Raw genomic sequence first — 25,323 nt, 5'->3', positions numbered from 1 at the left:
ATATTACAATACATATCTAGCCAATGGGTGAATTATTGCATCTACATACTCAATAATGAATAATTATTACAATACATATCTGCCAACTACAAGGATTATTATATCTACATTACTCAGCCAATGAATAATTATTACAATACATATCTAGCCAATGGGTGATTATTACATCTACATACTCAGCCAATGAATAAATATTATTACAATACATATCTAGCCAATGGGTGATTATTACATCTACATACTCAGCCAAATGTGAATAATACCATTACAATACATATCTCAGCCAATGGGTGATTATTATCTCCACATACTCAGCCAATGAATAATTATTATTACAATACATATCTAGCCAATGGGTGATTATTACATCTACATACTCAGCCAATGAATAATTATTACAATACATATCTGCCAATGGGTGATTATTATATCTACATACTCAGCCAATGAATAATTATTACAATACATATCTAGCCAATGGGTGATTATTACATCTACATACTCAGCCAATGAATAATTATTACAATACATATCTAGCCAATGGGTGATTATTACATCTACATACTCAGCCAATGAATAATTATTACAATACATATCTGCCAATGGGTGATTATTATATCTACATACTCAGCCAATGAATAATTATTACAATACATATCTAGCCAATGGGTGATTATTACATCTACATACTCAGCCAATGAATAATTATTACAATACATATCTGCCAATGGGTGATTATTATATCTACATACTCAGCCAATGAATAATTATTACAATACATATCTAGCCAATGGGTGATTATTATATCTACACACTCAGCCATTATTACTTCAATAAATTAAACAAGTGCTTACCATTTTGTTTTTTGATTTGATAGAAGTTGAAATGATGAACCCCTAACAAAAAAATTAAGTTTGAGAAACATGTTTATGTTAAAATACATGCATAATGGCATAAAACGAAAAGAAACAAAGTAATCTAAATCTGAAATAATACGCAACAAACTGGTGCAATATATTAATCATGCCTTATGAGACATAACTAAATACTAAAATTGAACAACTCAGCTAAAACAAAAAGGGTATCCTACTAATAACTACACATTCTCAACACACATAACACAAGCAACCGGTTCTTACTGAGACATCCGTCTACTTGTTGTGTTTCTTATAAAAAATAATATTTGAAAACAAATTGATACTTAAATTACAAAACAATTTATTTAGTAAGTGCATATACACATCAGGTACAGATTAAAGGACTTAGCAACATAATCACCAACAGAGAGCCAAAAATTACTGCATACATTCAATGTCTATTGTAGAACACAGACATAATTACATGCTGTGAACTAGGATTGGATCACAGAGGAAGGCTTTGGCAACCATCAAATCCATTCAAGAAACCCACATTAAAAGAGCATATTAAATATTCAAAATAATTATCTTATACTGCAGACTTTTATAACACTTGCTTCTATAACGAAGTGACATACAGAATAAGTTTCTTGAAATCTCAACAGTCAACAATTACTGAACAGTGAAGTATATGACAATCAACATGTAATTGATAACAGTTCCATTTTAACAAACACTCCTTACTTGAAGTATAAGTGAAATGGACAAAAGGTAATATAAATATAACACATTTTTATGTTAAGCCAAACTATTGAAAGTACATCTGACCTATAAAACAAACAAATGGGATGTTTGTATTAAAATAAACTGTATGAAAGACAAACAACAAAGTCAAGTTGAACAATAACATCAGCTAAATGTACAGAATATAATTCATTTTTAAATATCCCAGACCAGCATTTTACATCTGGAAGAAGAGAAACCATCAGTTAGATTCATACCGATCACAAAAATGTCTTGGCAATACAGCGACTTAAAGTTCGGGAAGCAGTTCTTAACTGTTGATGAAAAAACGTTTAATAAAAAAAGAAGACAAAGAATTACACAATGTTGTTCTTTGATACAAAAATATGTGGTACAAAACATGGCTCGAACCAATGTGAAAGCTAGAAAGAATCTTTGATCGCTTACAAAACAAGGGTAATGGCCCAATATGAACTTATAATCTTATTAATTAAGTTAAACCTGACAAGAAAAGAACTCCTACTAGTCAACATCAAATACTTTTCTTCTGTTATTTAAATAACGGGATAATCACTTGGTTGAAACAAGTACTTTGTGTTTGACATTTCTGTAAAGGATAGTTGACTAGTTAAACAAAAACATTAAATACTTTTTTACAATGACAGTTATCAAATTATAACAGCGACAATTATTCGTACACCACCCTCTGATGTTAATAATAGAGAAATTTATGTGAATATAAAGACTGAAAGCAATAACTGGAGCCTTTCCATGACAAGAAAAACAAAATCATACTTGAATCAGGTTTTCCTGGAGTTACTGCACCAGTGCTATTTTCAACATCAACAGATGTAGGAGTATTCTGGCTGTTAATATTGTTGTTAATAACAATGTCAGCGTTGCCACTGGTAAGTGTGTTGTTGTTCCCAGACAATTGCGACGAACCTGAGAAACTGTTAAAGGTGGGCTTGTTAAGTCCCTGTCTCGCTTCAGCTATGAGTTTTCTAGCACGTTCTCTCAGCTGTTTCTGTCTTTCATTTTCTTGCTACAAAGTCACATAATTTCTTTCAAATTAAAAGTGACAACAGTTAAAGAGCTAAACTATACTAAAATTGTCTAAAAATATAAAACTGAAAGAAATCAAAATGTAAGACTATACCACAAAGTCTGTTGGTATAAAGAATGCCCATATGATATTACTATAACATTTAAAGACACAACCAAACATTAGATGTGGCTTCTATAACTCAGCTAACAAATTTACCTGTTTTCTAGTAACTTTACCTGACAAAAAACATTAAGGTGGTTCTTACCTTTGAAGTTTTGGTTTAGAACAGTCTCATCTCCCTTACTTTGTTCCAAGACATAAACAAGTAATTCACACCAAATTTTATCTTGTAGCTCACATTACATCTGTTATACAGAGTATTCCAGAAATAAAATGTTTTTCTATTAACACAGAACAACACAGTTGATGAAAGCTCAAAGACTGTGAACAAGGAGACAGTAGGTTTTTGGAAGAAGGCTCAAATTCCAGAACATAATGCCATTATGAAACTGGACAAGTTCTTGGAAAAATCCAAAAGGAAAAGTAAACCCTAATGAAGCATAGTTTGTCAGTAACCTGAAAGACCATTCTGACATCATTCATAGAGATACCCTGACTTGATGAAGTTCCAAGAAAACAAGAATTTTCTTCTTGCTCAGAAGAAAGATGATGTCGTGAATGAATGGACCAAACAGATAATGTTCCTTCTTTAAAGGAATCAAGGGCTGAGAAAAGAAGTGAGGTAAGTATGGATAGGATATGGCACACATGGCAGGGAAAGCAAACACAAACTTTGATGAAATTCTCAACTGGGAATAATTCCACAACAAAGATGATGAGGTAGATGAAAGCAGTACCAATAACAGTGATGAGGATAGAGAAGCAATTGAAGAATCATCATCTCCTAAACCTAACATGTGAGAAGAAGAAATATCTAGTAGCAGATGTGGACAAATCCAAGCTAAGTGACAGAAATGCAACCTTTGTTCTTACTGTCACAGTCTTGATTATAATATGCAGGAGCTAACCATCAACCATTCCTCAATCCAAAGATCTCAACATAACTTCTGTGAAAACCTTGTCAAAAACTTAAAGGAAAAGGTCACCTGCTGGGACAACAATAAATCTTTGGATTTGCAATGCTAAAATTGGGGGGTTCAATAGCTCGATGTGGCTAAAAGTTCAAGCTAATAGTCTCACCTGTATTTCACTGTGAGAGCAAACACTTTAATGGTCTAACAGGGAAAGAACAAACGGATCATCTGCCATTGATCCTATATGAAGCATAAGTAAACCACGTTATAGGTGTTCCAAAGTTGATTTATGACACTGGAGAGGCTCAAAATTCTGCTGTGACACATTTGCTGAAAGAATGGGGGGGTTACTGATCATGTAAAGACAGTGCTTTGATAACAGCAAAAAACACCAATCATAAAAAAGGAGAATGTGTACTGTTTGAAACTAAACAAAATTGTTCTGTATTTAGAATGTTGACATCAACTTATCTTATGTTTTCAAAAATTGTATAAGGCTTTTCTCTGGTCCAAATATTGCAATTTTCAATTGGTTCCAGAAATATTGGAAATACATGGACCAGTTCGGTTTTAAAACTGCAGCTGACCTTGATGAAGTACCAGAAGCTATAGAGGAAGTTACAGACAGTGTTATTAAGTTTGTTAAAAGACAAGTTTAGGTCAGCCAACATAGAGATGATTATCAAAAGTCTCTTAAATTAGCTATAACCTTTATTGGTAGTATCCTTCCTCATGGAGTGCAAGTTTTAACACCTGGCTGATGGCTAAGGCATCGCATGTCCTTAAGATCTGGATGTGTATGGGACAGTTTCAACTGGACTCATGAGAAAAAAGAACTCCTACAAAATACATAATACTCAGTGCCTCTAAAATACACTGAGAATGAGACAGCCCACTGTAAGAACAGTGCCTTATCTCCCAGAGTACATGTGGAACTGTTGGTATTTATATTGTAAAATAAGTGAAGGATGTTACTTCCTACACATATCATAAGATTTGCCATTTGTGAAAACATTATTTTCCACTTCTACCTGCATGTAACAATAATATGGAATGATCCAGAATAACAGGCAACTAGGGTGAAGGGGAGGTTTGCCCACTTCTTTCAACAACCTGCCATCATTAAAACTATATAACTCTGGAACTATGCTAAATAAAAATGTAAAAATTATTACATATACACATAGTTCCAGAGTTACACCTGCATACTGTATGTAATAAGATTACAGAATGTTGGCATTGAAAATAAAATAATATTTTAAAAAGGAAGGGACAAGATAGTGAATACTATACAGTAATCCAGGAAACGAATATAACTAAACCAATGTTATACTAGACATTATGGTAAGAACTCAAAAGTAACAAGAGGTAAAACTAATACGTGTCACAATATTATAGAGGTTTTTTTATTATTTAAATACTTGGCTAAAACATTAGCGAGTAAAGCTGATAATTTTGAAGAGAGTTGATATTCTGTAACAATGACAGCAAGAAAATTATTGAAATTCCTGAAAACTGAATAAATCTGTGTTAAAAGACTTGATGAGAGCCCTAGTTTGTGGAAAATCAGGAGTTTATTAAATCCGTCAATGAAATCTTGTAATGTTGACTGAAATCTAATTTACCTAATCAGCTGTGATTATTAACATATCTCTTTTGATATATTTATCTTTGGAACTTGATGGTTTATAGCCCCAAATGTAAAAGTGTCAATTTCACTGAAAACTTTGAGCTTAAAGGTTTGATTAATGATACTGATATCTGTATACAGGTGTGCTGAGATATAATGAAAGAGCTTTTTTATTCATGTAAGTTCTGATGAATATATTTGTTTCTTTATGTCACGAAAACTTGACAATTAGATGAAAGGATGTCTTGAATGTGTTTACGACTAATGTGCAAAGTTTTTTCATAGTATTCTTTTATAAGATTTTCAATGTATGCAAATCCAAGTTGGATTGCTTTGGTTTGTTCTGAATTTCACATACACGAGGGGCTATTTACACTTCCAAGTTGGAATAGATATAAACTTGCAACTTGGGGTTTAAAGTATGTTCCCTAGGTATTCCTTAAATTTGTTTGAAGATATGTTGGTCAAACTGATTAAATGTGTTGCTAAATGAAAAAAGAAGAATTCATTTACTGTAAAACAACAGTATATGTTATGAGCAACACTACCATAGAAACAAAGCACTGATTTATCACATTTATTAATTAATCGCTAAATTACAGATGAAAAGAGTTTTTTTTAATTTTATCAATAGGAAAACCAGTGCAAAAATTACAGAGTTAAAAATTTCTACTATTTCAGCCTGAATGCCTTTACTTTTATTTCCTCTAAACTCAACAGAGATACATTTTACAATGAACAGATTAAAACTGGGATTTTCTCGGATAATATTTAAAAAACACCTGATTAAAAACTCTTTAAACGTAAATGTACTTTAGACCGTTACCAACCAGAACTAACAAATGCTTATCCAGCACTAAGCCTATTTTAAATGTTGTTTTAAGTAGTTTGAGTTTTTAAAATAATTTAGGTACAACATTATCTGACTGCATGAAACTGAAACCAAACTGTATGATGTTCCTATCTGATGCTGAAATAGTTATGTACCTTGTTACCTGATGGTTTAAAATTTTTTAAACTGAATTTTGCTTTGCTGCAAAGGTTGTAACACAAAACGTTTTCATGGTAAAAAACAAAGTATGAACTGCATTGTTGGTATGAGTTATGATGTACTTAACTATTTAAAAAATCGAAATACTCAATGATTGCTTATTTATTTCAAACTTCTTCAATGTTATTAATATTAAACTTTGAATATTTTATCCATTTATGGATTATGTCCAACTTTATTTAGTCATTTCTTAAGTAAGGATACTTTTAAATTCCATTTTAGACACTGTTTGTGCAATGTTTCATCGAGAAATTCATCAATTACCCTTTTAGCTTGATTCCAAAATTTAAACTTGTTTGTAGTTAAGTGCAAAGCTACACAATGGACTCTCTGTTTCATGCCCACCGTGGGTATAGAAACCTGGTTTTTAGCATTGTACATCCACAAACATAACTACCAGAAAACCCAAAATTTAGGATCTTTTTCTATCAATATTAATAATAATGTTGAGTCATTAATTACCATTGTGTACATAATTAATAAAAGAATAAGGTTCTAAGTAACATTTTTAAAGAGAAAGAGAAACAATAAAATGCCATGTAATTCCTCATTATGTTATCTAACACATTACTATAATTAAATATTCTATCACCAATAACCCTCCTGCATGAATAGGTAAAAGATATTTACTTTGATAGGCAATAACTATTGTATAGAAGTGTCTCTAACTATAGACTCCAATTTAATTTCTATTAATAAGAAAAACTATATGATAAATATTTATGTTCATTAGTTGTTGTTTTAACGTGCAGCTGAAAACAGCTAGGAGGTAAAAGCTAATTTATGTTGATCATTAAACTTGTAGAGTAATCATAAACCTCTGAGATCTTTATTACAATAAACACCTAGGAAATATATTAGCAAACTATCTTGTTCCTTCTGAGTTTACATCAGTGAATATTGTTGCATAATATTTTGAAAATAACAGGGATTACTTGATGATTGTTAACCTAGAGAAAAGTTTCTTTAATTTTCAATTCTGTTATCAAGCTCCTGGGAGTAAATTGTAACTAGTGCTTTCATCCAGCTTTTGTCTTCTCATGTATAAACACTTTAACTGTGTGAACTTTATGTGAAGATCCTCAAATCTGACTGTTAGAAGGTTAATGTAAGTTAACAAAATTCAGAACTCCTTACTTCACCAAGCTGATGTGATGGTTTCTTTAGAGTTGCTTTAGTGGCTGCTTCTCGCCTTGCTTGCTCAAGCAACTGTCGGACACGCTCTTTCAACTCTTCCTGTCTTGACAGGTGACGCTAGACAAAGAAGAGAAAAAATAACAGAAATGGCAGAAGTATGTGTGTGTCTGAGGGGCACGTTTCAGTCTGTGCTACTAAAAACATTTCAAAATTAAGTAACTTACTCTCAGGAAAAATAGGTAAACCCATAAATTTAATCCAAAACCAAAGAGCTTCCAGAGCCCTAAGTCAAACCTTGAAGGCCAAAGTGGATGTACTTGTGACTCACATTTCCTTGCTCAGCCCTGTGTCCAGAGCCCCAAGTCAAACCTTGAAGGCCATAGTGGATGTACTTGTGACTAACATTCCCTTGCTCAGCCCTGTGTCCAGAGCCCCAAGTCAAACCTTAAAGGCCTTAGTGGATGTACTTGTGACTAACATTCCCTTGCTCAGCCCTGTGTCCAGAGCCCCAAGTCAAACCTTAAAGGCCATAGTGGATGTACTTGTGACTAACATTCCCTTGCTCAGCCCTGTGTCCAGAGCCTAAGTCAAACCTTGAAGGCCTTATTGGATGTACTTGTGACTAACATTCCCTTGTTCAGCCCTGTGTCCAGAGCCTAAGTCAAACCTTGAAGGCCTTAGTGGATGGACTTGTGACTAACATTCCCTTGCTCAGCCCTGTGTCCAGAGCCCCAAGTCAAACCTTGAAGGCTTTAGTGGATGTACTTGTGACTAACATTACCTTGCTCAGCTCTGTGAAATAAATTTTATCCCTCCCTACTTTTAATTTGTCTCTAATAACTGTGAATAGTGTTTATAGACTCCATAGAAAAAAATTAAAAATTAACAATTCTGTAACTACAATGTAAATAAATAACAAAGTTATTTAATAATTGTACCTATAATTAAGTAACTGTTTTGTGGTTACTATAAAACTAAATCACTTTTACAATCAGTGTGAAAACTAAACCAAATTTAACTCTTCTATTGCAACTAAAACAGAAATTAAAACTTATTAAACAATGTAAGTGATAATAACATTAACACGTACATGCACCACGGGCTGATCACTTTGTTGTGACTGAGCCCTATTCAACTTTGTAGGTGACAAATCTAACAAACCAGGAACTTCATCCATGGACACATCTTCCTCCAAAGGCAATGGTCTCTCCACATGTGGTTCAGAGGCACTTTTCTCAGCATGAGAATAACAGGACGGCAACTTTTGTGGTCTTCCGACAGATTCTTGAGGTACTGAGACATAGTCCAAAGCCTGCATTTCTGTAGAACTTGATGAAGTGACGACAACTGGATGAGCATCTTCAACAGATACCGGTGGGGCAGACACTTGACTATAAGCTGTCAGTTCTTCCTCCTCTTCATCAGAATCAAACGGGTTCATTAACTGTTTACGAGTCATCAACTTGGGTTTCTCGTTAGGAGGAGTCCTGCTTTGCTCCTGAGTGCTGGACTGAGAACTATCTTTATCAAAGTTCTTGTGAAGATTTAAAATGCCACTGTTGATCTTAAAGTTAGCTAAATCAAACTCCTCTTCTCCCTTGTATTTGGGTTTTGTGTCCAGCTGTGAAGACTCAACAGATACTGGTGGAAGTAGTTCTGGCTCTATTTTCTGAATATTTTGACTAGAATTAGGTTTTATGGGCTCAATTTGATGGTGTGTTTTGAAAGACTGTTCAGATGTCACAGCACCAGGGTCTACTGTGGTACTGTGGAGATTAGACAGCTCTTTCTTGGAAGATTCTGGAAAGGATAAACTAGCCAATGGGAGAGAAGTTAAACTGTCCTCATCGCTGTCAGGCTCTCGAACTGTGTAAGTGGAGTCAATCGCTGTTTGACCTATATGCTGAACTTTAACTTGAAGACCAGTGAAATGAGCACGAAGTTGGTAAAGATAGGTCATCACTGCAAGTTTGTCTGGAACATTTAATATCACCATATCTGAGGGTTCAATAAGCCTAGGAATACCCAAGCTAAATGCAGCATCAAAGGCCTTGAAATAAATAAAAAACACATTTAAATCAACCACATGCACTAATTTTTATGGAAATTATTTTACAAATCAGAGGATAAAATTTTCAACATAACTGGAAAAGAGAAGATGCAACAGAAAAGAGATTAAATTCTTGCAAAGTATTAAATATTGTATTTAAGATTATAAAGATATTTTTAATACTAAACTATATGTACACACGAACATTATATATCTATATATGGGGGGTGTAACAAAACTTTGAAAATTGTAAATATATTTGTATCTTACACTTAATAAAACATCTCACTTAATAATCTACACCTGCTCCTTATTTTTCTCAGTTAAAATTATTCAAAAAACATCAAAATCCAACTGTCAACAAGAAAACATTATTTTTGAAGATATGTAAAATATTCAACTGATATAAATCCTTAGTCAAATATACAAGTATTACTCGGTGATGTAAATTTGATTTAGAAAACACGCGAAATATCCTTTGTTGTTAAGTTTCACTCGGTTATCTGCATCATGTTAATCTCTAAATTGAATTATTCAGATAAATCTCTCCGATTAAACTGACATGGTAACGCTAGGTGGCACTGTTTCAGAAATTATGATAGGCCTAAAAATGTAAAAAACGATTAATTTCTAAAGGTGCATTTATCACAAAATGCATTTTATATTACCATATTTTTTATTTTATCACACCTTAAATTACGCCAAAGAAACAACGTTTCATCACTTCACTCTGGTTTCATAATCAATGTAGGATTTCTTTATATCCTACAGCTGGGTTATACGTAGACCGTTACTTTCTGATGACGAGAAACCAACTTGAAGTAAAAATGTATCTCAAGACTGCTTGGTGTGGGTATTAAAACTCTGTTAACCTGAAGATGACCTAAGAAGTGCAAAACGTTATTTTCTATTTTATTTTACTAAAAGTTTTAATACCCATACCAGCCGTTTTAAGACTGTTACTTACTACACTCACTAAACAATAACAAATGTATACAGAAACAACCATATCACTATTAGGCAGTAACATACCTTTTTACAATTCCCTTTGATATCATGTGGTGAAAGAGAAGAAAAATCGATCAAGTCAGGACGAAAATGGTGTATAACTGCACAGAATGCCATGCCATTTCTCCAAGAGGTGGTCATATTTGTAACTTTAACTCCTCGGTATGTTCTCGTAACCTCTTTACACCACGTTAACAAGTCCTCGCTAGGCCTCATTGTGGTTGGTTCAGCGATATCTGTGTCGGGACAATGCTCAAAGCTTTCAGCTAAACTTGTAGAAAGTACGTCTTTATTGACAATCGTATCTTCTCTACAAAATGAAATAAAACTTATCTATTAATACAATGATTCATTCGTCGTTCACTCTCAGTATTAGTTTGATAACTGATATTTTAAAATACAGTCATTAGTTAAATTATCCGCTTTATTAGGAGCAATGGTTCAAAGATAATGCTATACATTTATAAGACATGTTGACCTGACGCAAAAACGGAATGAAAATAAATAAATATCCCCAATATTTTGTGTTAACAAAGTACAATGCAGCAAATGGTCAGAAGATGGAGCTTTCCATTTAATGAAATCTTGAATTGGTACAGAAGGCATATAATGATACACAGCGCCTTCCTTGCAAAAGTCTTCACTCCCTAGTAATTAACTTTAGGTGTTTTCTTGCGAGGGTTAACAAAAAACTACTTTCAACAGTCATTACTGTCAAAGAAGCTTTAACTAAATATTAACTTCATAATCATGTTAAAGTTTTTTGCGACATGTGTTTTCAATATTATTTTGTGTACTATAATTAAGTAGGATAAGGATACAGCTTTTGTTTTAGTAACCATTATAACCTCATCTGACATTAATGCAATAAATATAATAATTATTTTTCGTCATTTGAGTTATGATATTCACAAGAAAATATCTGAAGTTATTACCAACACGAGGGGGGTTTACCTAAAGTTATTACCAGAACAAGGGGGGATATTACCTAAAGTTATTACCAGAACGAGGGGCGATATTACCTAAAGTTATTACCAGAACGAGGGGCGATATTACCTAAAGTTATTACCAGCACGAGGGGGGGATATTACCTAAAGTCATTACCAGCACGAGGGGGGATATCACCTAAAGTTATTACCAGAACAAGGGGCGATATTACATAAAGTTATTACCAGAACGAGGGGGGATATTACCTAAAGTTATTACCAGCACGAGGGGGGGATATTACCAAAAGTTATTACCAGCACGAGGGCGGATACCTTATCTAAAGTTATTACCAGCACGAGGGGGGATATTACCTAAAGTCATTACCAGCACGAGGGGGATATTACCTAAAGTTATTACCAGAACAAGGGGCGATATTACCTAAAGTTATTACCAGAACGAGGGGAGGATATTACCTAAAGTTATTACCAGCACGAGGGGGTATTATAAAGTTATTACCAGCACGAGGGGGGGTATTAAAGTTATTACCAGCACGAGGGGATATTACCTAAAGTTATTACCAGCACGAGTATTACCAAAAGGGATATTACCTAAAGTTATTACCAGCACGAGGGGGGATATTACCTAAAGTCATTACCAGCACGAGGGGGATATTACCTAAAGTCATTACCAGCACGAGGGGGATATTACCTAAAGTTATTACCAGAACAAGGGGCGATATTACCTAAAGTTATTACCAGAACGAGGGATATTACCAAAAGGATACCAGCATTATCTAAAGTTATTACCAGCACGAGGGGATATTACCTAAAGTTATTACCAGAACGAGGGGGGATATTATCTAAAGTTATTACCAGCACACGGGGCATATTACCCAGAACGAAGGATATTATCTAAAGTTATTACCAGCACGGGGCATATTACCTAAAGTTATTACCTGCACGGGGATATTACCTAAAGTTATTACCTGCACGGGGGATATTACCTAAAGTTATTACCTGCACGGGGGATATTACCTAAAGTTATTACCAGCAGGGGGGTATTTTTGCAAAGCACTGAATATATTGTACAAGACTTTTAGCTAAAAACAAATTTAACCAATTGTTTTAAGACATAACTTTAGTCGAAAATAAAACTCATCTTACAACCGTTATAATTAATTCATTAAGACAAGTAAAACTTTACTATTATAATTATCTAACAATAAACTGAGACGTGTGTGAACAAAACGTATACACGAACTGTTGTCTGATGAGCTTTACGTTATATAAAGAGAGGTTATCTCAGCAGCCAACAAATTCTCTGCTTTTATCCGTTATCTACTCATTTTCTGTAACATTTCATTTTGTTACAAGACAAGCTTGTTGTAGTCAGTTTTAACAATCTAGCCGCATCTAGATTGCTAAACGTTCTCACGACTAACACTGCTAAAATTCGGGTTTCGATTTGCGGCGGGCAAAGCAAAGAATGCTCATTGTGCAGTTCAGTCGATTAGCTGCTACTAACGATAAACTGTCCCCCATCAAAAACACGGTATGAAAAAAATATACTTGTACCTGAAACCTAAAATATTTAAATATAAAAAGGTCGTTATATAATGTAAATAACAACTGAATCAAAATTACATGAAAATATTCTTAATTTCTACAGGATGGCCCGTAACTTTCTACCCATCCATATATATCATGTATCCAGTGTATCTGTGTGCTGTCACCAGTATTCTTGTGCTCATGTACCCACGTACTTGTCACAATACTTGAAATGTCCTCATTCACACAATTCCAATATTTTTGAACAGCAGAGAGAAAGAGAGAGAAAAGAAGACAGCAAAAAGACTTCCACTCAGACTATGCCCTATATATAATTCTATCCAGGCATATTTATTAAATTTCTATACAGTTAAGCCTAAAAGGAGTGATCTAACAGTTATCACACCTGGAGGCGTAAAAGTGTTCCCGAGGTAGAAAAGAGGCAAGATAAATAAACATATTTTAACAAATACGAAACACTTATGTATCCAATGGTCGATGGTTGCAAACACAATACCCATAAATAACTTAATTATTTTTAAAATTTACCACGAAAAATAACAACCAATTACAATCAAGATTTCTGTTATATCGTTTATATAGTGGTTTATAGTTGCAACCTAATAAACACAGATAATTTATTATTTTTTAAAAATTTATTCTGACAGAATAACAACCAATTACAATCAAGATTTCAGTTATCTTTGTTCACGTGATCTGTAATGTTAAATAAAGGAATGTTCGAATGTGTATATATCCACACACGATACACTTTTTATGGAGATTTTTGTTAACCTACCAGCAGGTGGTTATTTCTAGAGAACGCGAGTGTTTTATTTCGAACCATTATACCAGTAATTTGACGAGCACGAGCAGTTTTTGTTTTTCCAACAAAGATCCACAACTACATAAAAAAAAAACAACTTTCTAAGTGATATACGGTGACAAGTTAAGCCTCTATGCCATATTAAACTTCTAACGACTTAAATATAATATACCAAATGGTCCTGCTAACGATAACAAACGTCGTATCCTTATGAAACCTTGAAGATTTCTCTGGAAAACAGTTCTAAGTTTCTGCTGGAATATCAGACATGCCTTATTTTATATAAAGTTTAACCACGACAAAAGAATTCTCCATATAACGATCACCATGCAAGTGAATGAAGTCAACGATGTCTTAAGGAGAAGCCAGATTAGCAGTCACACCATATTAATCATTAGAGTATTGCTACTGACACTTGGCAAAATGCCAATAAGCACCTTTGGCTTGCGACCACTCTGTTTTTTTTTGTATTACACGGGGAAACCTTGTATATATCTGAGGTCTCTCCATTTCAAACAGCACTCTGAACTCTTTGGGGGGACAGATGGGCCAACTAATGATTATATCCCCTCCTTCATCTCCTCTGACCCTAGGAATTATAACTGTCTGAGAACGTTCTACAACTGAAACTGACACTTCTAGTGCAGGCACAACACGATATAAAGAGTTAAACAAATACATGTATAATAATGGAATGTTTCTCATTCGGTGAGAAAGGTGAGTTTCACGTTAAACAAACAAGTGGTTAGAACAGCGTTAACACGTACGAATATATCGTCAAAATAACAAGTAGTCACAACAGTGTTAACACATGCGATCACATTATAAAAGTAACAAGCCGTCACAACACTATTATCATACACTCAACACAGATGCAAAAATTGAAACTGTATGCACTGAATAGCTATCAATATAAATAAAATATATTATATGTTACGCTATGTATACATCGAATAGCTCTATAGCATTCCTTGTCACACCGAAATTAAAGTTAAAAATTTTGAGAATTTCACGACATGAAACTTACAAAACTTACTAATGACACTGTGAACATACGACTAAAAGGACAGATACGTTTCGCTTATCTAGTATTTCGCAAGTCATGCTGGGTAGCTTTCCTATATTCATTTACGCAATGATACAACGTCGTCTACGACTGAACAGTGGGTCGTTGAACGAAGAATGTGGACAATACGCTACAGGCGGTTCGAAACCCTAATACAACCATGTAAGTAGACACATATTTCAGGCACTGTCGCTCCAATAAGGAAGAAATGCAGTCTTCGACACTCCTCAGGTTTCAAATATATGGTTAATATTTTCTAAGTGAACCTGCCATTTCCCACGTGATTTTTTTAAAAACAGGGTTAGCGTTATTGTTTGTTTGTTTTGAACTTCGCGCAAAGCTACTTAAAGGCCATCTGCGCTAGCCGTCCCCAATTTAGAAGTGTAAGATTAGAGGGAAGGCAACTAGCCATCACCTCCCACCGCCAACTCTTGGGCTACTCTTTTACCAACATATAGTGGGATTGACCACGACATTATAAAGCCCCCACGGCTGAAAGGGCGAGCTTGTTTGGTGCGACGGGGATTCGAACCCCCGACCCTCAGATTACAAGTCGTACGCCTTAACCCACCTGGCCATGCCGGGCAGTGGGTTATGGTTAATTATTGGATAACACTCGAGAGTTAAACCAGCACGGACACATTTCACGTGCTTCCAGAACATACACACCTTGTTCAAAGTAAATCCTATTAGCTGACCAGAGATAAGAGGAAAGACTGACAAAGCCGAAGATTCTGATACGATACGGCCTCAACGTCACAACTCTCCCCCAGCGGTGAAATACTACACTTTTCAAAAGTACAATATTTATTAAATGTGGTACACACACGCTACCATACCAGTTCCCATAGTTCAATAATAAATAATGGGTCAGTCCTGTGTGTTATGTACATTTATTAATCTAATATCCATACCCTGTGATTCTATGATTAGGAGCCACAGCTTGTAATGATGTGTAGGTTCAAAAGATATTAAGGTAAGCAGACTACTTATACATGTGTAGCAAGGGTTAACATATAACTGAAGCATTGGCTTTATCTTTATATATCTGTGGAGTATAGACTTCAATTGTTACGGAAACTTACTCGAACCGTAACCAAACGTACAGAATGCTTCTATGAATGTACATTATGTTTTTGTTATTTTTTATTCAAATTCCAATATTATTTTGTTTATCAAATTAAAATTCAGTTCATAGATACGGCTGATAAAATCTAATGAAGTGTTAGACAGCCGCCTTCCATCACTTATACATTAAAGATGCTAACGTAGATAGCGCGAAATGTAACAAACAAATAAATACAAGCGTCGCAGAATGCTCCAGATGTCATACCTATGTTCAGTATTGTACGAAACATTAACTTAAGGAATGTCCTACTCGTCCAAATGTTACAAACCACACTTCACTCTGTCCCAGAAAACTCACATCAATACTATCCTAGTAAACATACTTCATACCCTGTATCCTAGTAAACCATCTTCATTCAGTATCGTTCACACCCTGTATCCCAGAAAACTCACATCACATCAACTATCCTAGTAAACATACTTCACACCCTTGTAACACACTTCCTATCCTAAACACACTTCACATTCAGTATCGTACAAACCACACACACCCTGTATCCTAGTAAACACACTTCACATTCAGTATCGTACAAACCAACTTCACACTTCACATTCCCTGTATCCTACCTGTATCCTAGTAAACACACTTCACATTCAGTATCGTACACCAACCACACTTCACATTCACCTACACTAGTAAACACCTTCACTTCATGTCGTACAACCTAGTAAACATCCACTTCACATTCAGTATCGTACAAACCACACCTCACACCCTGTATCCTAGTAAACATACTTCACATTCAGTATCGTACAACCACACCTCACACTGTATCCTAGTAAACACACTTCACATTCAGTATCGTACAATCACACCCTGTCCTAGTAAACACACTTCACATTCAGTATCGTACAAACCACACTTCACAACCCTGTATCCTAGTAAACACACCCTGTATCCTAGTAAACACACTTCACATTATCGTACAAACCACACTTCACACCCTGTATCCTAGTAAACATACTTCACATTCAGTATCGTACAAACCACACCTCACACCCTGTATCCTAGTAAACATACTTCACATTGAATGTCCTTTAGGTGTGAGGGCAATTTTTGTAAATGAGATAATAGATCTGGTCGGTTTTTATCCTGAGTCTAAGTCATTACAATATATAATTTCACGTTTGTATATTAATGAGTTAAAGGGCTTTAAAAAGGTGAAACTTGGTTTGAAACTTACAAAAATCAGCATACTAAGACAATCCTGTCGCATCACTGATAGATCTTCGTTTTTGAATTTCGCGCAGAGCTATACGAGAGCTATCTGCGCTAGCCGTCCCTAATTTAGCAGTGTAAGACTAGAGGGAAGGCAGCTAGTCATCACCACTCACCGCCAACTCTTGCACTACTCTTTTACCGACTAATAATAGAACTGATGGTAACATTAGAGCGCCCCCACGACTGAAAGGGCGAGCATGTTTGGTGTGACGGGGATTCGAACCCGCGACTCTCAAATTACGAGTGCCTTAACCACCGGCCATGCTAAGTGTCAACAGGTGTACTGATGTTTTAACGAAAGAAAACTGTAGTATTTCTTAAAACCCACAAATGAAAATAAATAATATATTAACCACGTTACATATGCCATATTTAATGGCGTTGACGCCTTTCGCCCAATGCCAGAGCTCATCAATCAGGCTATCTGGTATACAATAAACACAGCAGTGGTTTAGGCACTACATACATACCTATCATTAATTTTCACGAAGATCAACTTTTATTGTGTGAAAAAAATTAAACAAGTAAATTAATTATTATCGAATGTATCTAAGTATTTAAAGTAAGATTTTTACGGTAAGAATAAAAAAAATTATTTAAATATCTGTTAGTTACTTACATTAATTATAATATGTTTTAATAACCGCATTAGCTCCAATTGTAAGGCGACTATGAATTTTAAACATAACTATTAATAAAAAACATCGCCTTAAAAATGTAGTTATTAAAACATATAATAACAAATGCGTAGACAGATGTCCGCTCAAGGTAATCTTTTATCTTTTTTTTAGTATTGATTTTGTGGACCTAAAATAAGGGCGTTATAACATTAATGTGTTTCTTTTCCATGCTTTTTTTAAAAATGGGGGTCGCCTTATACTCGATATCGTCCTATAATCGGGTCAATACGGGAACTTTATACTATCATTGAGAATCACTGGCGAGTCTTCTTCCCAAAGCCAATGAAGCAACCACAAGGTGAACGAAAAAACAACACATTAGTCACTGATCGAACTCACGAGTGAAAGCAAAGACGAATATGTTAACCACACTACACCTACCGTATCCAGTGCCGACGAGGCCTTTCGCACAAAACCAGCTCTAATCATAGTGCGTCTTGGATATATGTAAGTCGTATATTACGTGATGAAACTTTGCCGAAAGGACGGTAACTGCCTGTTGTGGAGACACAAGTGTAGAGGACGACGTTACATTACGAATACTCTGTCCAAACAATCTATCAAATAATACACATGTTACCTTTCCTAAGTGAATGAGAAGTGTGTAGGTAATTATGTGATAAACAAGTATAACGGTTGCCACGAGCTTTACGAATCTTGCTCTTAACGACCCGTGACGTTTCGACTGAGCTAATTTGAGGCAATGCAACAGAAAGATAATTTAATTCTAACGAAAGTCACTTCACTTCACGGTAACAAATGGAGCTTCGTCTTTCTGTGCGCTATACGTATCCCTTGGTGACAGAACACGCAAGACAAGTGCTGACCGTGCTAATGACCACAAGAGAAAACTCGACACATTCCCCATACAATTTGACGTTGTTAACATGACTCTTGAATACTTGTTTTTACGTTTAGAACGTCTTTCTCTCTGATTAAACTGGAATCAACTCCAACTGTTCACGTACATCAACTGCTTATATAAAGTATAACCATAGTTTCTCATTCGCTGCTTCACAACAGTTCATCCTGAGGTTATGGCGTTTGAAAGCACGCAATTGTGACACAATAATCTTATAGTTAAGACAGAACGTAGTTATTACAATATAACTGTGTAGTTCATAAAGAACGTATTTGTTACAATATAACTTCGTTGTTATAAAATCCGTAGTTATCACAAAATTGTCTTGTAGTCACAAAAGACGTGGTTGTTAAAATACAACCTCGTAGTTCGGTTTGTTGAATTTTGCGCAGAGCTACACGAGGGCTATCTGCGCTAGCCATACCTAAGTTAGCAGTGTAAGACATCTAGTCGTCACTACACATCGCCAACGCTTAGGCTACTCTTTTACCAACCGGTAGTTGGATTGATCGTAATATTATAACGCCCCCACGGCTGAAAGGACGAGCATGTTTGATGTGACGAGGATTCGAACCCGCGATCCTCAGATTACTTGTGGTTACGAAGGCCGTAATTGCTACAAATGAACCTTATGGCTTGAAAGGTCACCACTGTTACACGATAGCCTTGAAGCTATGAAGTACTTAGTTATCATATTAAAATCTTGAAGTCATGAAATGGTTTGGTTGTTAAGCTCTGAAAGATGTAATTGCTACAAGATAACTTAATCTCGTAGTTATGAACGATTTGCCCCCAGTTACTCAGCGGTATGTTTGCGGACTTACAACGCTAAAATCAGGGTTTCGATACCTGTGGTGGGTAGAGGACAGATAACCCATTGTGTAGCTTTGTGTTTAATTCGAAAGAACAACAACGAAACAATGAATGATTTAAATTGTTGTACGAAAACCTTCCAGTTGTAATACACTCAGTTGTGCTACAACTGTTATGAAACAGTTATGAAACACGAAATTATTAAAGAACCTTGTAGTTTTGAAATGACGTAGTCGGAACGATGTAATTTTGTATAATTTTGATATGATGTAGTTGTTTATGAATTTCATGTAAAGCTACACGTGGGCTAACTGCGCTAGCCGTCCCTAATTTAGCAACGTAAGAGTAGAAGGAAGGCAGCTAGTCATCACCACCCACCGCCAACTCTTGGGATACTCTTTTACTAACGAATAGTGGGGATTGTCTGTCACATAATAATTCTCCAAGAGCTGAAAGGGTGAGCAAGTTTGATGTATCGGGGATTCGAACCCGCGACCCTGAGATTACGAGTTGAGCGCCTTAACGATCTGGCCATGCAGGGCTAACAAGATAACTTCAAGGTTTAGAAAAGACACGGTGGTGATAACTTTGTTTAGCGAAACATATTTGCACACACTGTTTTTATATAAAATAGAAATATGTAGATATATATCTATCGAAATAATTAAAACACTGCAGATAGGCCCACCGTTCGAACGATAACCAAGAGGATTCGCCTCGAATCTACCTTGGGCTTTTATCACTTTAGAAACAAATAATCTCAAGAAACGTTAAGAAAAAATAATCGAAATTCGAATTTTGAACCTTAAACAGCCAGAAGCACACGCCGTCACGAGAGAATTGTCCGATCCAGTAGACCTGTCTCTGTTTCTTAAGCTCTCTCGAATTAAAGTGCGAGACATGTTCGATTGCATCATGCCTCGAACCCTAGACCAGTTCGAATGTAACAAAACGTTTTATTCCTGGTCATTTTATGACTTAATTGTTTCTTCACTAAGGACTATTTGCAGCTAAACTCGTACTCAACTCCGTGTTAGAAATAAAGATGACAAATGTAAATGGTTTATTTTATGATTTTAATATCGTGGTACACAAAGGACTGGCCTGTGTACAGCCGTCCCCATAGTGAGCTCATAAATGATAAATGAGACGGGCAGACAACGAGTTGACAGCACCCACCGTCAACTCTTGAGCTACTCGTATCTGACTGAAGAGTAGAACTGACTGTCACCCTTATAACACTCGCAAACCAAAGTGCAGAGCACAGTTTCACAGTAACGAATGACGAACCTTGAAACCTCAGGCCTGCAGCGCGAAAACTAACAACTCGCCCTCACCCGGCAAGTACATAAACTAAGCTTAGTTCAAGTAAACATAAATACACTACAGTTTACAAGGAAAACAATTAAAATGTTTCGTGAAATGATCCAGATGTGATGTTTACTTCTTACATTTATTAACGTTCTTGAAGATCTATTCGGTAAGTAAGGTATGTCACAATTACGCCTTTACTGTTATTTTCGTGAACAGTGCTGATTAGAATATTTAAAATCTCTACTTTTACAATTTCTATTATTACAGAGATTATTCTGTGTTGTTAACTTAGTATATCAGAAAGGTGGTAGCATCGAATAGGTAGGGATAGATTGGATTGTTTATGGAAACGGTATTTCTTGTATTTCCTCACTAAGTCATCAGAACTTTACGATACTATACAGTATTTCCTCACTAAGTCATCAGAACTTTACGATACTATACAGTATTTCTTCTTAAAAAATATCACACAGACAAAAATTAACATATAGCAATACACATTCCTATTCAATCACAAATGAGTTTAACTCATCCTGTTTTTGTCTGTTAACATTCGTCTACACTGTGTGCCTTTGTTATTATGTAGGAATGATACAAATGCCATCCATACTAACTTGTTTGCATTGTTTCTGAAGGATGGATATTAGCCATCCTTACATTAACTTACTATTTTTGAAGTGTTCTCTGTTTTAATACTAACCTAAACTTTTTAAACTGGCCAAACCACGTGATATATTATTGGGTTTACGACCGAAAATGAAATGTCACCAGCTGCAATAACGTATTCTAGTCTTTATAGGTAAGAGCATTATGGGTAATGTATATTCACTTAGTTATCAAGTTGAATTTTATTCTTTATCTAAGGAGAGAAGTTGTTCTATAGCAGAAATTTGTCAATAAAATGTTACGTGAAAAAAACAGTCATCATACACGTCTATTTTACTCCAGAGGTGTGTCAACATAAACTCCTACTTTACTCCAGAGGTGTGTCAACATAAACATCTACTTTAGTACAGAGGTGTGTTATCATACGCGTCTATTTTACTCCAGAGGTGTGTCAATATAAACATCTACTTTAGTACAGAGGTGTGTTATCATACGCGTCTATTTTACTCCAGAGGTGTGTCAACATAAACATCTACTTTAGTACAGAGGTGTGTTATCATACGCGTCTATTTTACTCCAGAGGTGTGTCAACATAAACATCTACTTTAGTACAGAGGTGTGTTATCATACGCGTCTATTTTACTCCAGAGGTGTGTCAACATAAACATCTACTTTAGTACAGAGGTGTGTTATCATACGCGTCTATTTTACTCCAGAGGTGTGTCAACATAAACATCTACTTTAGTACAGAGGTGTGTTATCATACGCGTCTATTTTACTCCAGAGGTGTGTCAACATAAACATCTACTTTACTCCAGAGGTGTGTCAACATAAACATCTATTTTACTCCAGAGGTGTGTCAACATAAACATCTATTTTACTCCAGAGGTGTGTCAACATAAACATCTATTTTACTCCAGAGGTGTGTCAACATAAACATCTATTTTAGTACAGAGGTGTGTTATCATACGCGTCTATTTTACTCCAGAGGTGTGTCAACATAAAAATCTATTTTACTCCAGAGGTGTGTCAACATAAACATCTACTTTATTACAGAGGTGTGTTATCATACGCGTCTATTTTACTCCAGAGGTGTGTCAACATAAAAATCTATTTTACTTCAGAGGTGTGTCAACATAAACATCTATTTTACTCCAGAGGTGTGTCAACATAAACATATACTTTATTACAGAGGTGTGTTATCATACGCGTCTATTTTACTCCAGAGGTGTGTCAACATAAACATCTATTTTACTCCAGAAATGTGTCAACATAAACATCTACTTTAGTACAAAGGTGTGTCAACATAAACATCTATTTTACTCCAGAGGTGTGTCAACATAAACATCTACTTTAGTACAGAGGTGTGTTATCATACGCGTCTATTTTACTCCAGAGGTGTGTCAACATAAACATCTATTTTATTTACTCCAGAGGTGTGTCAACATAAACATCTATTTTACTCCAGAGGTGTGTCAACATAAACATCTATTTTACTCCACAGGTGTGTCAACATAAACATCTACTTTATTACAGAGGTGTGTTATCATACGCGTCTATTTTACTCCAGAGGTGTGTCAACATAAAAATCTATTTTACTTCAGAGGTGTGTCAACATAAACATCTATTTTATTTACTCCAGAGGTGTGTCAACATAAACATCTATTTTACTCCAGAGGTGTGTCAACATAAACATATACTTTATTACAGAGGTGTGTTATCATACGCGTCTATTTTACTCCAGAGGTGTGTCAACATAAACATCTATTTTACTCCAGAAATGTGTCAACATAAACATCTATTTTACTCCAGAAATGTGTCAACATAAACATCTACTTTAGTACAAAGGTGTGTCAACATAAACATCTATTTTACTCCAGAGGTGTGTCAACATAAACATCTACTTTAGTACAGAGGTGTGTTATCATACGCGTCTATTTTACTCCAGAGGTGTGTCAACATAAACATCTATTTTACTTCAGAGGTGTGTCAACATAAACATCTACTTTAGTACAGAGGTGTGTTATCATAGACGTCTATTTTACTCCAGAGGTGTGTTATCATACACGTCTATTTTACTCCAGAGGTGTGTTATCATACACGTCTATTTTACTCCAGAGGTGTGTCAACATAAACATCTACTTTAGTACAGAGGTGTGTCAACATAAACATCTATTTTACTCCAGAGGTGTGTCAACACAAACGTCTACATTATTCCAGGGATATGTTTACATAATTTCCCGACATCCAGGAATGTGAACAAACAAAGTTTACATCTTACACTAAATGGCGCCCAGAAAAAATGTTTTGTTTGTTTGTTTTAGAATAAAGCCACATTGGGCTTCTTCTGTTTCCACCCCGCGGAACCAAACTCCGAATTTTAGCGTTGTTAGATTATAAACATTTTGCTGTTTCACTGGGTGGGGAAGAACTTTGACTTACAATTTCTGAAGCAGAGTAATCAACTCTGTTTACACGATATTTCCAGACACCTGAAATTATAGCTGTTTAACCATAAAACAAACTAAAATAACACAAGTAAGACCAAATGACGAAACCACAACGGTCTCACTAATGAAACACGTAAAGTTTTAAGTTCAATAACATAGTTTAGATTGCTTCCTTATATCAAAATAGATTCAGCATGAGTTATTGTACTGTTTCAGTAAGTTTTTAATCATTATTGCTTTTTGATCGTGAGTTATGATAACTCTCAGGGCTGTTTAAATTATTAAAAGCTGAGGTAACAAGGCACAAAGCACTGGCACTCCTCGAAAGGATTATCGAAAAGTCCAGTCACATACACACACACACACACACACACACATTTTGTAGGGACGACACGGACGCAGTATTAAAGCAATACAAAACACATTCTGTATTTTCTTCTCCACGGGCCATCAAAAACTAGATATGAAGAGCCATCTGGTATAGCCGCTTTATTTCTGTGTAAATGCCGCTTTTAAGCTATCCAGAGCGTCCCAAAGTCGAAAATTCAAACCCGAGATTTCTTATTTTCTTTCATCGTGATCTGTTTCCAACTGCCTTAACGCCTATCTTGTTGGTTTGATTGGTTTCATGTCTGATGATACTGTTACCGAAATTTGTTTGTTTGGTCTGAATTTCTCGCAAAGCTACACGAGAGCTATCTGCGCTAGCCGTCCCTAATTTAGTAGTGTAAGACTAGAGAGAAGACAGCTAGTCATCGCTACCCACCGCCAACTCTTGGGCTACTCTTTTTACCAATGAATAGCGGGATTGATCGTAACATTATAATGCCTCCCACGGCTGAAAGGGCGAGCATGTTTGGTGTAACGGGGATTCGAAATCGCGACCCTCGGATTACGAGTGCCTTAACCACCCGGCCATACCGGGCCCGCCTACCTAGGTTTAGCAGTAACTATAATGTTGTCATCATTTTATAGAACAAAACAGACTGCACGATCTATGGATATATTTTTTTATTACTTATCCAAAATTTATAAAGCTGTGTAATACACACTATGACGCAGTAACCCACGTGCGTCATCAAGAAAAATGAAAGAAAGAAAAACCACAAAGAAAAACTTTTATCGCTGAATACATAATCTCTGTGGGGTTGGCTACTGGGAAAAGGAATAAAAAAACAAATGGATGGAAGTGAACATATCCCTTGATCCAACTAATAACACTATGTAACACAATAGTACAAACACTAATAATACTATGTAACACAATAGTTCAAACACCAATAACACTATGTAACACAATAGTTCAAACACTAATAACACTAT

The 25,323-nt window shown here is 35.4% G+C and overlaps 1 protein-coding gene across 1 annotated transcript in view; it reads right to left on the bottom strand.

Annotated features, from left to right (window-relative positions):
• Positions 1 to 825: 825 nt before the first annotated feature.
• LOC143227527 (EH domain-binding protein 1-like) overlaps positions 826 to 25,323 on the bottom strand; it is a 113,781-nt gene continuing 89,283 nt past the window's right edge. The window contains exons 8-12 of the mRNA XM_076458967.1: positions 10,584 to 10,869; positions 8,592 to 9,551; positions 7,502 to 7,618; positions 2,397 to 2,646; positions 826 to 896 (exon numbers count right to left, since the gene is read on the bottom strand). Of these exons, the coding sequence (XP_076315082.1) occupies positions 826 to 896; positions 2,397 to 2,646; positions 7,502 to 7,618; positions 8,592 to 9,551; positions 10,584 to 10,869 (1,684 nt within the window). The remainder of the gene's footprint in view (positions 897 to 2,396; positions 2,647 to 7,501; positions 7,619 to 8,591; positions 9,552 to 10,583; positions 10,870 to 25,323) is intronic.

Source organism: Tachypleus tridentatus, chromosome 9 (assembly GCF_004210375.1).
Source record: "Tachypleus tridentatus isolate NWPU-2018 chromosome 9, ASM421037v1, whole genome shotgun sequence".
In the NCBI taxonomy this organism is placed as follows: Eukaryota; Metazoa; Arthropoda; class Merostomata; order Xiphosura; family Limulidae; genus Tachypleus; species Tachypleus tridentatus.
The sequence above is the reverse complement of the archived record's forward strand: the minus strand, read 5'-3'. Positions and strand labels throughout refer to the sequence as shown.